Below are 13,155 nucleotides of genomic sequence, written 5' to 3' on the forward strand. Positions count from 1 at the left end.
GCGCGGCGATCTTAACTCTGCTCCCCATCCTTCTGGGAGGGAAGAATGGAAAAGGAGGAGGCCAGACCCGAGGCCAACCGCAGACTGGGGTGTAGCCGCCCCCACCGAGCGCTGAGCCTCGGGGGAACCGACCGCTGTCCCACCTGCGCGCCGCCTTCGGGTTGGCGCCGCCTCCTCGCAGAAGCCTTGCGGGACCCAGGCGGGCGCGGGCACCTCCCTTCCCCCGGCCCCGTCCTGAGCTGGAGCTCCCGGAGCTGGCTTCCCGGCTGGGGGCGCGGAGGCGGGACGGGGCCGCGGCTCCGGGCCCGGCGAGGAGAGGACCGGGCGGGGGAGCGGGGAGCCGGGGCGGGAAGGGGCGAGGTGAGAACCGAGGGGCGGGGCCCGGGGGCCGAGCCAGACTCCGAGACGCCGCGGCGACGCCAGGTGAGCGGGGCCCGGGGGCCGGGCGGGGGCTCGGGCGCCGGCGGGCAGGGTGGAGGCGGGGCCGGAAGGACCGCGGCAGGGGTGGGGCCCCGGGAGGACCTCGGGCCCCCACCCGCGAGGGTGTCGGCGTTCGCGGCCTTGCGCTTCCGGGGCCGGGGAGGCGGGTCTCTCTCCCTCCAGCTCCGGCAGCCCCGAGGGACACCGAGGCCGGGGGAGGGGCCCCGCGGGGTCCGGAAGCGCAGCGGGTACCGGCCTCCCCGCAGCCCCACCGGGCGACGCCGGCCTCGGTCGGGCCCGTGCGCCGCACGGTGCGCGCCTCCCCCGGCCTAAGTCCCGGACACGTCCCCGAAACGAAAACCCACAACGGAGGCCCCGGCCTCCCCGACTCCCACCAGGGCGGACCCCCAGGGGGTGCAGTCACGTCCCGGGGAGGGCAAATGGAACAAAGGGGGCCGCGCTCGTTGGGGCCGGACGCTCGGGCGGGACGTCCCTGGCCTGGGAGCTGGACGGCGGAGAGCGGAGGAGGAATGGAGAGAGACGCAGAGGCAGAGACCGGCTCCATCCGAGTCCCAGCGAGGAGGGAGGCGCGCAGCCGCACAGGCGGAGTCCGGGAGGCACCGCCAGGGTCCGCCGGGTCAGTCACTTCCACTAGAGCCCCCTCCAGGAGGCTGCGAGACCCGGGGGACACCCGTGATTCGGGGCGGGGGCCCTGTGCGCAGCTCGCCGGCTCCTCACCGGCCTCTCCCGGGGCCGCCTGCCTGGGCGCTCACATCCCGGGGTCCCGGACCTGATGCCCTCAGCAGGGGATGGGTGGGGCGCGCCCTTCGGACCAGTCTGCACCTGGGAATGGAGCCCCAGGCTGTGGGGGCCTCCTGGCCAACCAGGGGCCACCTGGCCCAGCTTCGGCCACAAATCCGGGCGCTGTGCTCCCAGGGACACCGACCGAGGGCGCCAAGGAAGCACTGGGGAGCCCAGGACACGACCGCGGACTGGAGGGGCCGCCGCGGGGTCGCGCCGGGCTGCACCGGGCGTCCGACAGCCGGAGATCGTGCTCCGGGGGCAGCGCCGGCGTCCTGCCGCCCTGCTGCGTCCACCGAGAGACTCCGGGGCCTCCCGCGGGCAGCCCGGCAGCCGGGCAGCCGGAGCGGGCTCCTGGACCCGTGCGGAAGGGTGAGACAGGGTGAGCTTCGTGGGAAAGAGGAAAGCTGGAGACTGAAACAGATCTGCAGATGGAGGGAACGGTTGGGAGCAAGCAGGGTGTCAGCACACGGAGGCCAGACCCCTGATCCGAGGAAGGCAGTCCGCCCCGAAAGGAGAGAATCAGTCGCCAGCAGCACATCCCTCTTTTGGTCCCCGGTGGCCACTTTTTAAGGCACTTTTATCACGGAGGTTTTCAAATGTAAAACAAAGTGTAAAGGAAGCCTCAAAGTGAACCCCCAAGTACCCACCCCCCATTTTAACCACAACTCCTGACGGGCCTGGGGCCATCTGCTCTGGCTTTCGATTCTACTATTTAATTAATTTGTTTATTCTGTTGCAATATTTTTAAGCAAACTCAGACATCACATCATTTCCCTGGTAAATACATAAGTGCATCTTTAACTGGTAAGAACTTTTTAAAATTAGCCATACGGCTGTAAATCACCTCACAGTAAATCCACAGTCTGGCCTAACACTCAGAAGCAGCTGACACTGGATGGTGGAAATGCAGACAACATCCTGTCAATTTCCAGATAAACAATAATAAACACCATTATTTTTATAATTTAAAAAAAACCAAACTAACAAAAACCGAGGCCAGCAGCTTCGGGAGCCGGCAAGGGCTGCGCAGCCAGGCTGCCCTCCCTTCCGTTCCTTGGGCTCTGTGAAGCCACTCGCTGCCTCCGACTCTTGATGTTTCTTTGAGCCTTTGTCTGACCTGCTGGTCCAGATTCAGAGCTCAGCACTGTCGGGACAGGGCAGATCCCCCTCTCCCGCCCGCCCCCCCCCAAGAAGGCAGACTGCCAGAGGGGGAGCGAGCCACCTTGGGTACCCGGCTTGGATCACTAAATCCAGCCATGCTTCTAACGGATTGAATGAGGCCGGACCCCACTTTCTAGTGAGAAACACCCCCCTGCCCCACCTCATAGGCAGGCAGCTTGGTGGTGGATGCCGGCACTGGCTACTGGAGGGACAAAGTAGCCCAAGGCAAGGATCCAGATACTTCAGATGGTGGGAAAGAAGAATGGGCCCTGCCTGAGTAGGCCCCCTCGGGGGCGGGGAGGAACCCCAGTTCGGGTCAGCAGCCAGGATGGGTAGCTGAACTCCTAGAGCAAGGTAGAAGAAAGAAAGAAGGGCCTCTGGGCTGAGTGACCTCTCAGTCCCTGCCCCCAATCTCTGTCCCCCTTTGAGCCTCAGGCCCCCTTTCTGAGAATAGCAAAAAGGCCACTAAGGATGCTTAGCAGGGAGACACCTACAGACACAGGAAACACAGGGACAGGAGCCCACCTGGCTCTTCCTGCCTCCCTCCCGGTGCCCACCTGACCAGCTCCCAGCCCTTTCCAAGAAACTTCTGGATAGCCTAGCTCCCGGGGAGCCCGTGTCCCACACAGCTGGGCCTGGCTTGGTGGAGGAGGGTGGAGGCCACAGAGCACCTCTAACCCATGGCCTGATGAGAAGGGCCCGATGGGCTCTTACCTGAAAGGGCACCTCAGTGGGAAGCCCTGGGTGGGCTGGAGGACAAAGGCCAGAGCTCCCGGTTCAGAGTGGAGGGGCTGGTTGTCAGGGTGCTTATCATTCCCCCAGCAGGGTTCTGGATGAGGCAGGCTGGAGAGAGCCCAGGGTGCTCCCCACTCTCCCAGCCTCGGGCCTGGCAGGGCAGCTCTCTGGGAGGAATAGGGCAGGCATGTCTGCTTCTAGCATGTCTGGTTCTATGGGGAGCAGGAACCTGGCTGGGGAAATGCTTGCCAGCTTCAAGTCCACATTTGCCCTTGACACAAGGAGGGCCCTGAGCCCACAGTGGCCCTTCCCAAGACCTCGAGGGTGAGTTCTGCCCACCTTCCCAGGGTCTGGAAACAAGCTCTGGGGGGGGGGGGTGCTGGTTCTCCAAGTTCTTTTCAGGGCAGTGCTGGTGGGAACTCAGCTCTCATAGTGCCAGGACAGAGAAGTGAGAGGTGCCCACAGGGTCATTCCCCCGATCCCACATCATTGTGGGAGGGTGTCCCCACTGGCCTGGGGTACCTTGTCATCTTGCTTGGGTCAGAGAAAATGAAGCCTTTATAGGTTATAGACCACCATCCTCACACAGGTCTGTCTTGGGGAAAACCAAGCCCTGGAGGCAGGAGGGATTTGCTCAAAGTCACTGAGGGGGTGGGCATGCCCCAGGTGTCCAGGACCTATTGGCCCTGCCCAGGCTCAGGGACTCTGCAATCTGCAGCCCCAGGGCAGTCCACCGTGGCAGGGAATGGCCCTTGCTTTTAAGAAAGAGGTGAGGTGGGTTCAAGAGCAGGGAGGGCAGGTGTGGTAGAAAGACCTGGAAGACATTCGTCTTCTTCCAGGAGCTGAGCTGCGTGCCCCGAGTTCCTGGCGACGGATGCTGCTGGAGCCTGGTCCCGCGCGCCCTCTAGGGCTTCCTGGGCTTCGTGTTAGCCCTGCTGAGACACCCAGGATGCTGGCTCAGTATGGGGCAGAGCCAGCTTCGTGAGCCCAGCCGGACTGACTCCAGTTTGCACCCACTGTCTGTGCTTCAAAGTTGGGCTCCTGGCTCCTAGCCCCACCCACACAGCAGACAGCCCCTCTTTCTACCTCCTGGCTCCCTCCAGCTGAGGACCTCAGAGCCCACAGGCAAGGAACCCTCTCTACAGGTCAGCTTTTCACTATTCCATTGAAAGCCGTAGCCCTTCTTCCACTGAATTTGCAGCTATGGACCCTTTCTCTGTTTGAGGCAGTGACGGACACAGGCTGGGTGTCCAGGTGACGACTGAAGGTCTGGACGGGTCTGCTGGCTGACTGGCTTCCTGGGAGGCAGAGGGGAGTTTCTAGACAAGGCATCTGCACTCTCCTCCACCTTCTCCTGCACCTGTGGCCCTGGCAGCCTCCAGGGACACCTGCTGGAGACCTACTGCAGAGGCGACCCTCCTCCTCAAGACCTCTCCGCCACAGGTGCTCAGTGGTGAGCGGAGGTCGCCAGGCCACCTTGGAACTGTGCCCTCATTGGCCACAAAGTTAAATAAAATGGTTGCGTTGTAGTGATAACCTCTCTGACTTGGGCTTTCATTGTCCCGCTTGAGGTCCCAAAGTCCCCATGACCAAAGCTGTTCCCGAAAACCATTTCCTGTCTGTACGGTGGAGAGGGTGTTCCTGGAGCACTGGAACCTGCCTGGTTCGAGAAGGCAGAGAGCCAGAGTGGATGGCAGCTCCCTGCAGGACCTGCGCTGGCCCCAGAGGCCTCTGCCCAGGCGGGTTTGTGGTATCCTTACCAGAACTGGCAGTGGTGCATCTGCAGACAGTCTGAGGCCACCACGAAAGCAACAGAAGAACAGAGAAGGGCCCCAGGTGGGAGTGTGGAGGGCTTTTGAAGGTGGGGAGAGTGGGATGGAGCAGAGATGAAGGGATGTGTCTGTGCTGGCCCTGGAGCGGCAGCGAGAGGAGACTCCTGGGTACCCCATATCCCCCTTGGCCGCTGACCGGGAGCCGCAGCCTTTGGAAATAACACCAAATTTGTTTTATTGAAGTAGATTATAGGTACTTCCTAAAGTCCAGTGAAACCTATTTTGGAAAACAGCGTGGGTCTGCTCCCCCCTACCCCCCCCCCACCCACCCACCCAAAAAAGAGGATAGCCAGCCCCGGAAAGACTCAGGGAAGGCTGAGGTGGTCACTGTAAATGCACCTATTGAGGAGGAGGCTGGGCTGGGCGGAGGGACCCTGGGAATCTCTATGCCATTGTGCTGCAGGCAGGCACTGCGCTGGAAGGCAGCCACCCAGAGGGGCAAGGACCGCCTAAGCCATAGGCTCCCCCCCCCCAGGGAGCCACACTTTCTGGGCCTGGCCTCTGGGCACTGGGAGCTGACTGGCATTGGGGCAGGGGATGATTCCGGGTCAGGGAGCTGGATGGCAGGGGCAAACAGACAGATGGGTCGCCAGCCCAGGGAAGACCCCTGTGGCGCCTTCTGGGCCGTCTGGCGCCACCACTGAGAACACCGAGGCCCCAGTGTGGCCCGGTTGCTGTGCATCTCAACCTGGGAGCCAGAAGCTGAGACAGAGACAGGTTTTCAAGGGGCCTCGGTTCTGCTAGAGGTGACCCTTTCTAGCTGCAGATGACCTCTCTCCCCAGCCAGAGAAGCACACCCAATACAGAGTCCATCACCTCACCCCCTGTGCAGGGGACCCAGTATTCACCCTGTAACGGTCTATCTTGGGGCCAGTGGAGGCTGGACAGCCCCTGTACTCCAGACTATCAGAATAAGCTTTTGTTAGGAGCTCATAAACTCAGGCCCTGAGCTGGGGCTTTGCCCACAGGTCTGAACCCTCCCAAGCTTGCCAGAGATTGCAGATGGTCCAGCGGGTGAGGAGAGGCTGGGGAGCAGCCTTCCCCATCTTTGGGGAGTGTTGCAGGGAGTGTTGGGGTTTTGTTTTGGTCAAAAGAAAACCCCATATGGTTAGAGATGGCTCTCAGCGAAGGGGGCAGCAGGTGTGGGGGACTACACAGCCAGCACCCCTTATGCCGAAGGAGAGCACCGAAAGGTTCTACCTTCACTTGACTCATGGCTTCTGGGTTTTGTGGAGGCCTCTGGACTATGGGACCTTGGACACACAGTCCCCTCCTTCTCCCCTCCCCTTTACCTTGCCTGCCACAAAGTTCCCTGAGGTCCTGCTGGGAGCCAGGTGTGGGGGCTTGAGCTGGGAGTCCCCAGACCTTGACCCTTCCTGTCCTTTCCACCTTCCCACCGGTCCTCGGTCCTTGGTCAGCAGTGCACAGAGCTCCAGGAAGGAGGGACAGCTGGCACCCAAGGCAGCTGCTACCAGAGGAGGAGCCCTGCCCCTGGGATCACAAATCAGCAGAAACAGTCCAGAAAAGTCCCTTTTATTCCATACGCAAATAAGTAGATTCATTTTTAAAAAAAGTCTTCGCCAGAAGAATTGGAGGCCACGGCCCAGGAGAGATGCCCCAGTCCGGCCCTGTCTTCGGAAGGGACACTCTGACAGAAGTACAACCCCGCCGGGTCTTTGCCCCTTTCCCTCACAGGGTGCTCTCCCTGGGGTTCTCCCTCTGCTGGGCCCACCGGCAAGGCCACGAGGCTTATCACAGTCCTCCCGGAGGCCCACTGTTCGGGGGGCCTGCACAGTCCTGGGAAGGGACGTTCATGTCAGGGTGGGGGCTGTGTTGGGGAGCAGTCACCCGGGAGCACTCGGACAGCCTGTTTGCGGCCCAGGCAGCGGCCTGGGCCTGGGCACTCGCTGGCTGCAGCGGGGTTGTGTGAACTTGCTGCCAGGCTGGGGCCCGTCCTGCAGGGGCTCTGGGCTGCCTGGCGCACTGTCTCTCTGTGATGCCCTCTTCCCTGCCAGGGGTCCAGCCTGTCTGGGAGCCGCTGGAAGACATCTCCGTTACATTCTGGACGCGCTTCCTTCGGCCAGGGCTGTGGCCAGCGCACAGCCCGCCCTCCGGCGCAGAGGGGCCCTGGAGCGCCCCAGCCCTCCCCAGCTCTCCCTGGGCCGCCCAGGAGGTCCCCGGCGGCCACGGGGAGTGGGCCCAGCGGGTGCGGCTCACACCAGGCCAGGCATCTGCGCCCGCAGGAAGGGCACGGAGGCAGCGGCCGGGAAGGCGGCCAGCGGGTAGGCTAGGGCCCCGGGGAAGCCGAGCAGCGGCGGGGGCGGCGCGGGCGCGGCGGGCGCCAGCGGGAAGGGCAGCGCGGCGGCGGGGGGCCCGGGGGCGGCCGCGGCCTGGGGGCTCTCGTGGTAGAGCACCGGCACGCGGACGAGGCGCTGCGCGCCCGGCGGGGACAGGCTGGCCGCCTCCAGCTCGGCCGCCAGCTGCCGCTTCCACTTGTTGCGGCGGTTCTGAAACCAGATCTTGACCTGCGTCTCGGTGAGCTGCAGGGAGGCGGCGAGCCCCGCGCGCTCCGCGCTGCTCAGGTAGCGCTTCAGGTCGAAGGTGGACTCGAGCTGGAAGACCTGGCTGCGGGAGAAGACCGTGCGCGTCTTCTTCTTGCGACCGCCGCCCACGCCGCCGCCGCCGCGCGCCTCGCCCGCCGCCGCCGGGGCCTCAGCCAGCTCCGCCGCCTCCTCCGCGCCGGCCGCCGGGCCCCGCGCTGCCAGCTCCGCGGCCTCTCGCTGCACCGCTCCGGGCCCGGGGCCTCGCTGCCAGGCGCCCTCGGCGCGGCCCATCTCCTCGCCCGTCTCCGGTGAGTCCCGGTCGCTGGCTGCAGGGGAGAGAGGGGCACACGGTTGGCTCCGGGGCTGATCCCCAGGCCCAATCGCTGCGGCCGGCGGCTCCCCCCGACCCAGGGCTCACCCGAGCCGCCGGCAGGGGAATGGTCCCCCGCGGGGCCCTGCGTCCCTCACCGCTGTCTCCAGATCTCACCCAGGGATGTGGAAAGGCAGAGGCAGGAGAAGTGAGCTTGAAGACCCGAGAGCCATACCCAGTCCCTTAAACCAACAGGCTGGTAACACTCTCGCTCAGAACTGCACATCCCACCCCCCCAACACGACAGAGGAAAAAGGAGAGAAAAGAAACACAAAAATGCAAACAGAAACACAGAAAGAAGAGAGATTCTCAAAACTACTGGCTCCGCGCTGAAACACAGAAAAGCCTGGCAGGAACGACCCCCGCCCGCATGGGAGGAAAGATGTCCTTCCCAGATCTGCACGCGCTGGAAAACAAACAGCACAAGGGCACCCGAGTCTCCAGCGCTGGGCCCCACACCAGGCCCCCCAGACACAGAAATAAAGACCTGCAGTGGCCTTCCCCATCCACTTTCAGTGGCCAGTAGCCTAGGCGAAATTCCCGCTTGCATGGAATCACTCCGTAGAAGGAGAATAAACAAATGCAAAGGATCCCCAAAACAAAACTCTAGGTGACACTAGCATACCCACTCCGTCCCCATTTCCTGCACCTGTCACCCAAATGCCCACAGAGACCTGAGAGTCTGCACTCCCCCTAATCATGCTCAAAGGGCGCATACAAATGGGGCTCTGCAAAAACACACAGCGGCCTCCGCGCAGCAGCACCCCAACCACCGCAGCAGCCGTGGCTGAGCCTGTGGGCTTGGGGTTACAGAGGTCCACAGGGGTTCCTGAGCTCATGCTCCAAATACCAGGGGCTCCACTTGATCTCCCGCAAGTAAGAAGATGCCCTCCCCAGGACTGGCAAGGGGCAGTGCCTCCAGGCAAACGAATCTGCCCGCGATGCGGGTGCTTGTCCAGATTCCAGGCCCCCGCTTGAAGACTGCAGCAGCCAGCCTTCGAGATTCAGGCCAACCGGGGCCAGTTTGCCCTTCTGCCTCGCCTTGGCCCGAGCCCCCCCTCTCTGCCAAGGCTTGGCAGGTGGGCAGTCTACGTGGAGTTTGACCCCTCCAGCCCTCCGAAGCCAGTGCTGTGCTGGCAGTGTGTTTACAAGGTGTGCAAACACCGGTGGGCTTGTGTATGTGGCTTGGGCCATACCCCTGTGCCCCTGCCCAACCCCTGTGGTGTGTGCTACCAGATACGAGGAGCCTCTGCCTCCCCATGACACCCCAAGCCCTGAGACTCACAGAGACCCATGCACTACCACAAGTCACCACGCCAGGCCTGCCGGTTCTGGTGGAAAACCCCGACCGTAACCCGCATTGCACGAAATAAGAAGCCACATCTTGAGGAGCTGCCACCTGGGCTGCAGGGGGAGAAAAGCCTGGGGCAAGGTGGGGACTACATTCCACCCAAACAGACCTTCTCAGAAACACTCCCAGAGGGGCACTAAATGCGATCACTTGATTTCAGGAAACCACTGAGCCCAGATCCAGTGTATGTGAAAGTGTATGCCCAGACTTTTCCGGGCATGGGGTCTGTAAGGTGGGTCCCTTTGGAAAAGGGTCACTCCCACTTCAGAGAGGGGGGTTTATCCACGAGGTGAGAGGGGCCTGCCCACCCCACCCCCAGCATACACTAACGGATTTCGGAACAAGAGCCTGGAAGAGTCCACAGCTGGCAGGGACTGAGTGTGTGTGTGTCTGTGTATGGGGACAGAGTTGGAATGGCTTCCTGGTGTTCCTCCCAGGGGTCTTCCTCCAAAGGGCAGGCCCTGGAGAGAGGCAGCGAGCCCCGGGGAGAGGGAGCAGAACTCAGGGCTAAAGGGGTGAGCAGCTCCGAACCCCCCACTCCCAGCCTCTGAGCCCTCAGCAGGGAACAAAGGCATAGGAGGGGGAGGGGCAGAAAAGGATGAGAGGGGTGGGATTGGGGGCTTCGGTCTGGGGGGACTGAGAGGGGGGCCAGCAGGCCCCAGCCCCTGTGTGCATGTGTGCAGCTCTCGGGGGAGATGGGATTTGGGGGCACAGATGATCCCCTCCACTATGCGGCCCTCCCAACGATGGCTCCCTCTGCTCCAGCCCCTTCACATTTCCCCAGGGGACTCTACTTTGTCTTCACTTCTTTCCTGCCCGTTAGCTCCCTGGCTCCTCACCATCACCCGCGGGCTTCTGTCTGTGTCTGGTCCTCTCTCACTCCTCCCCACATCCCTTCCTTCCTCCATCCCTTCCTCTGCTGCTCCCTCTCTTTCCCGACTCCCTTCCCTCGCTCTTCCGAGCCGCCCGCGTCCCCGGTCCCCAGGCTCCTCCTCGCAGGCTCTCCAGCCGCCCCGGGACCGCAGAGCGCGGCGACGGGTGACGCCGGGGCCCAGGCGGGGACCCTGTCCCGGGGAGGGGGCCTCCAAGCCCGCCCAGGCCGGGGTTCCGCGGGGGCCCCGCTACGCACGAGCAGGGAGGCGAGCGGCCCGGAGAGGCCTCCGGCGGACCCCAGCCCCCGGCCCCGGCCCCCCCGGCCGCCCCGCCGCGCCCCACTCACTGTCAGGGCTGAGGCCGCCTCCGTAGCCGCCGTGCGCCCGAGGGAACCAGCGCGTGGCGCCGCCGCAGCCCAGCGCGTAGGGCGGCCCGGGGCCGGGGGGCGGCCGGGGACCGAGGCCCAGCGCCGGCCCGAGCAGCGCCCGCGCCCGCGCCTCCCCGCCGGGCCCCGCGCCCGCGCGCAGCTGCCTCCGCCGCTGCAGCCGCCGCCGCCGCGCCTGCTCTGCGTCCTCGTCCTCCGGGTCGTCGTCGTCGTCCTCCTCGTCCTCGCGGCCGCCCTGGGCCGCGCGCCTGGCGCCCTTGGCCTCGGCCGCCAGCAGGTTCTCGATGAGGAAGGAGGAGGCGCGGGCCGGCGTGGCACGCCCGGGCTCCGTCAGCTCGTCCGGCATCGCGGCCGCGGGCTCCGCGGGCTCCGCGGGCTGCTCGGGGCTGCTCGGGGCTGCTCGGGGCTCCCGGCGGGACAGTGGCGCGCGGCCCCGGGCGCACGCGGGCCGGCCCTGGAGCGGCCGCCGGAGCGCAGGCGTCGGGCCCCGGCTCCGCGCGGGCTGGGCTGGGCCGGGAGGGGTGCACGCCGACAGCCGGCCGGGCAGCCGCCTCGCTCGCCTTTCACGTCGCCGCGCTGGTCGCCGCCCGGGCCGGCCCGCTGGGGGCGGGGAGGGGCGGGGGGGCGGGGAGGGGCGGGGCCGCGCGGGCCGCGGGCGCAGCCGGAGGACGCGGCGGCGGGACGGGAGCACGGCCGCGGCCGGGAGACGCCGCCGGGGGCCGGGGCCGGGGCCGGGGCCGGGGCCGGGCGGGCCGGGGCCGAGCGCGCGGGCGGAGCGCGGCCGAGGGCGGGCGGCGGGAGGGCTGGGCGGGGGTCGCCGCGGGGCCGGACCCGCGTGATCGGTTCCCCGGCCCGCTCCGGGGGGCGGGCTGTGGGGGCGGGGCCTCGGCAGAGCGGCCGCCCATTGGCCGCGGGCCCCGAGGAGAGGCGGGCTGGCCAATCACCGGCCGGCCGGGGCCGTAATTGCCGGGCCGCGGGGAGAGTGTGGGACCAAGCGTGAGTAACTGTGCGCGCGCTCGCGAGTGTGGTATGTGCGTGTGTGCACGTGTGTGTGGATGTGCGTGTGCACGGGGGCCTGAAGACCCCGGGACTTCCAAGGAACCGTAAGAGGCTGGGTCACAGCCATTTTTTTGTAAGACTCCGGGTGTCAGGGCTGCAAAGCTGCGGCATATTTCAATATTTACACTTAATAAAATATGCTTTCCATGCCAAATGTGATGCCATAGAAGTCTCCAGTTCCCAGGCTGAGGCCCAGGACGTAAGGAAGGGTTCGCCTCCACCCCCGCTCGCGTGGCCCTGCCTGCCCGCTGCGCGCCCAAAGCCCGCGGGGTGAGCGCCCCTCCCCAGCATCCCGCCGCCCCTCCCCGGGAGCCCGGGCCTCGCGGGGGGACGACAGCCACTGCCCCAGGTCGCGGAGGTCTTGGGGGCAGGCCACCTCCCTCCCGGAGCCTCCGCTTCTAGACTGCGAACCCGTGGGGAGTCTCCTCCCATTTCTGCAGCAGGGCGCACGATGACAAAAGTGCATGGCGTCCCCCGCCACTCTCGGAACTGTGCTCAGGAGCGACCCTGTGACCCGGCTCGCAGCGCGGTCGCGCGGGTGGGGCCGGTTTCATCGGACGCGGGTTTTCTCGGAGAGATACATCCTGCCCCCCGGTGCCAGCCGGGCGCCTTCGCTCCAACCGCGTGCTGCCCCCGCTCTCCCGGGAGGGCTGCAGGCCCAGCTCCCGACTCGCTTCAAGCTCCCGATCAGCCACCTCGGCGGAAGCATCAACCCCATTTTCCAGAGAGGAAAACGGAGGCGAGGAGGGGAGAGACCATCCCCGAGGGTAAGTGGCTCTGGCAGGCCTCCCATTCCAGTGCTCTGGGCTTAGGGCCCCTCACCGCAGGGTCGCGGATACCCGGGAATGGGATCAGGGCACCAAGTGGTGAGGCCCCGACAAGGCATAGCCCTGGGACTCTGCTGGCCTCCTGGTGGGGCCATGCACCCCTCCGTGTCCTGAGTGCGTGTAATGCCCTACCTGCTGAGGAGCCAGCTTCCCCTGGTCACCCGCTCACCACTCTGCCAACTCCCGGTGCTGCGAAGGACATGGGGAGTGCTTTCCTTCAGTCTCCAGAACCCTACGCAGGACCCACCTTCTCTGGCCCCAGAAGGGGCAAAGACCACCAAATACCAGGACTACCACAGCCTGGAGGCAGACAAGGATGAGGGCTCTTCCCACTTTGCATAGATAAGGACACTTAGCAAACGTGGATAGAGCCCGGTCTCCCGAGGGCACCCAGGGTCAGAGAAACTCCTGAGGATGGATCCAGAAGAGGCTAAGCCCCGACAGAAATGGCAGCCTCAGCCCTTTGGGAAGAGAAGTGCTAGCCCCAGGTTAGACACCGACACCGTCTAATCTGAGTGCACTTCTGATAGTTAAGGAGACGGAGGCCAGAGAGGGACGGGGATAAAAAGACAGTGGATGTAAGGATGGGTGCCTTCCAGATAACTACCTATGTTAGGCAAGGTGTCCTGGGCCCACATTCAGCACATTTCTTGAACCACAAGCAGGAGAGATTGGTGCTGTCACTCTCATTTCTAAGCATCTTAAGAGTGGGGGCTTCCTGGGGAGCCTGGGTTTTGATTCCCTCTGCTCTGGGCTGTGTGGCCAACCTCACCTCTGCTCAGGTTTCTTCTATGA

General features: G+C 64.7%; 1 protein-coding gene and 1 long non-coding RNA gene across 2 annotated transcripts; one reads left to right on the forward strand and one right to left on the reverse strand.

Moving 5' to 3' along the window:
* The first annotated feature begins 692 nt into the window (after nt 1-692).
* Nucleotides 693-4,640, forward strand: LOC125754800 (uncharacterized). Its single transcript, XR_007409645.1, has 3 exons — nt 693-1,603; nt 3,960-4,265; nt 4,350-4,640. It is a non-coding gene; the product is annotated as an uncharacterized LOC125754800 (long non-coding RNA).
* Nucleotides 4,641-6,375: 1,735 nt separating this feature from the next.
* On the reverse strand, nt 6,376-10,820 carry HMX1 (H6 family homeobox 1). The gene is made up of 2 exons (XM_025437868.2): nt 10,436-10,820; nt 6,376-7,821 (listed from the first exon to the last, which is right to left on the reverse strand). Exons 1-2 carry the CDS (start codon nt 10,818-10,820, stop codon nt 7,166-7,168), a joined length of 1,041 nt encoding a protein of 346 aa, XP_025293653.1. The 3' UTR covers nt 6,376-7,165.
* Nucleotides 10,821-13,155: the final 2,335 nt, after the last annotated feature.

Source organism: Canis lupus, chromosome 3 (genome assembly GCF_003254725.2).
Source record: "Canis lupus dingo isolate Sandy chromosome 3, ASM325472v2, whole genome shotgun sequence".
Lineage (NCBI taxonomy): Eukaryota > Metazoa > Chordata > Mammalia > Carnivora > Canidae > Canis > Canis lupus.

What these genes read in the sequence shown, in the direction of transcription:
- HMX1 (XM_025437868.2), bottom strand. Translation starts at nt 10,820, where the DNA reads ATGCCGGACGAGCTGACGGAGCCCGGGCGTGCCACGCCGGCCCGCGCC. An exon ending in AGGCGGCCTCAGCCCTGACA is followed by an intron (nt 7,822 to 10,435) that starts GTGAGTGGGGCG and finishes TCTCCCCTGCAG; the next exon opens with CCAGCGACCGGGACTCACCG.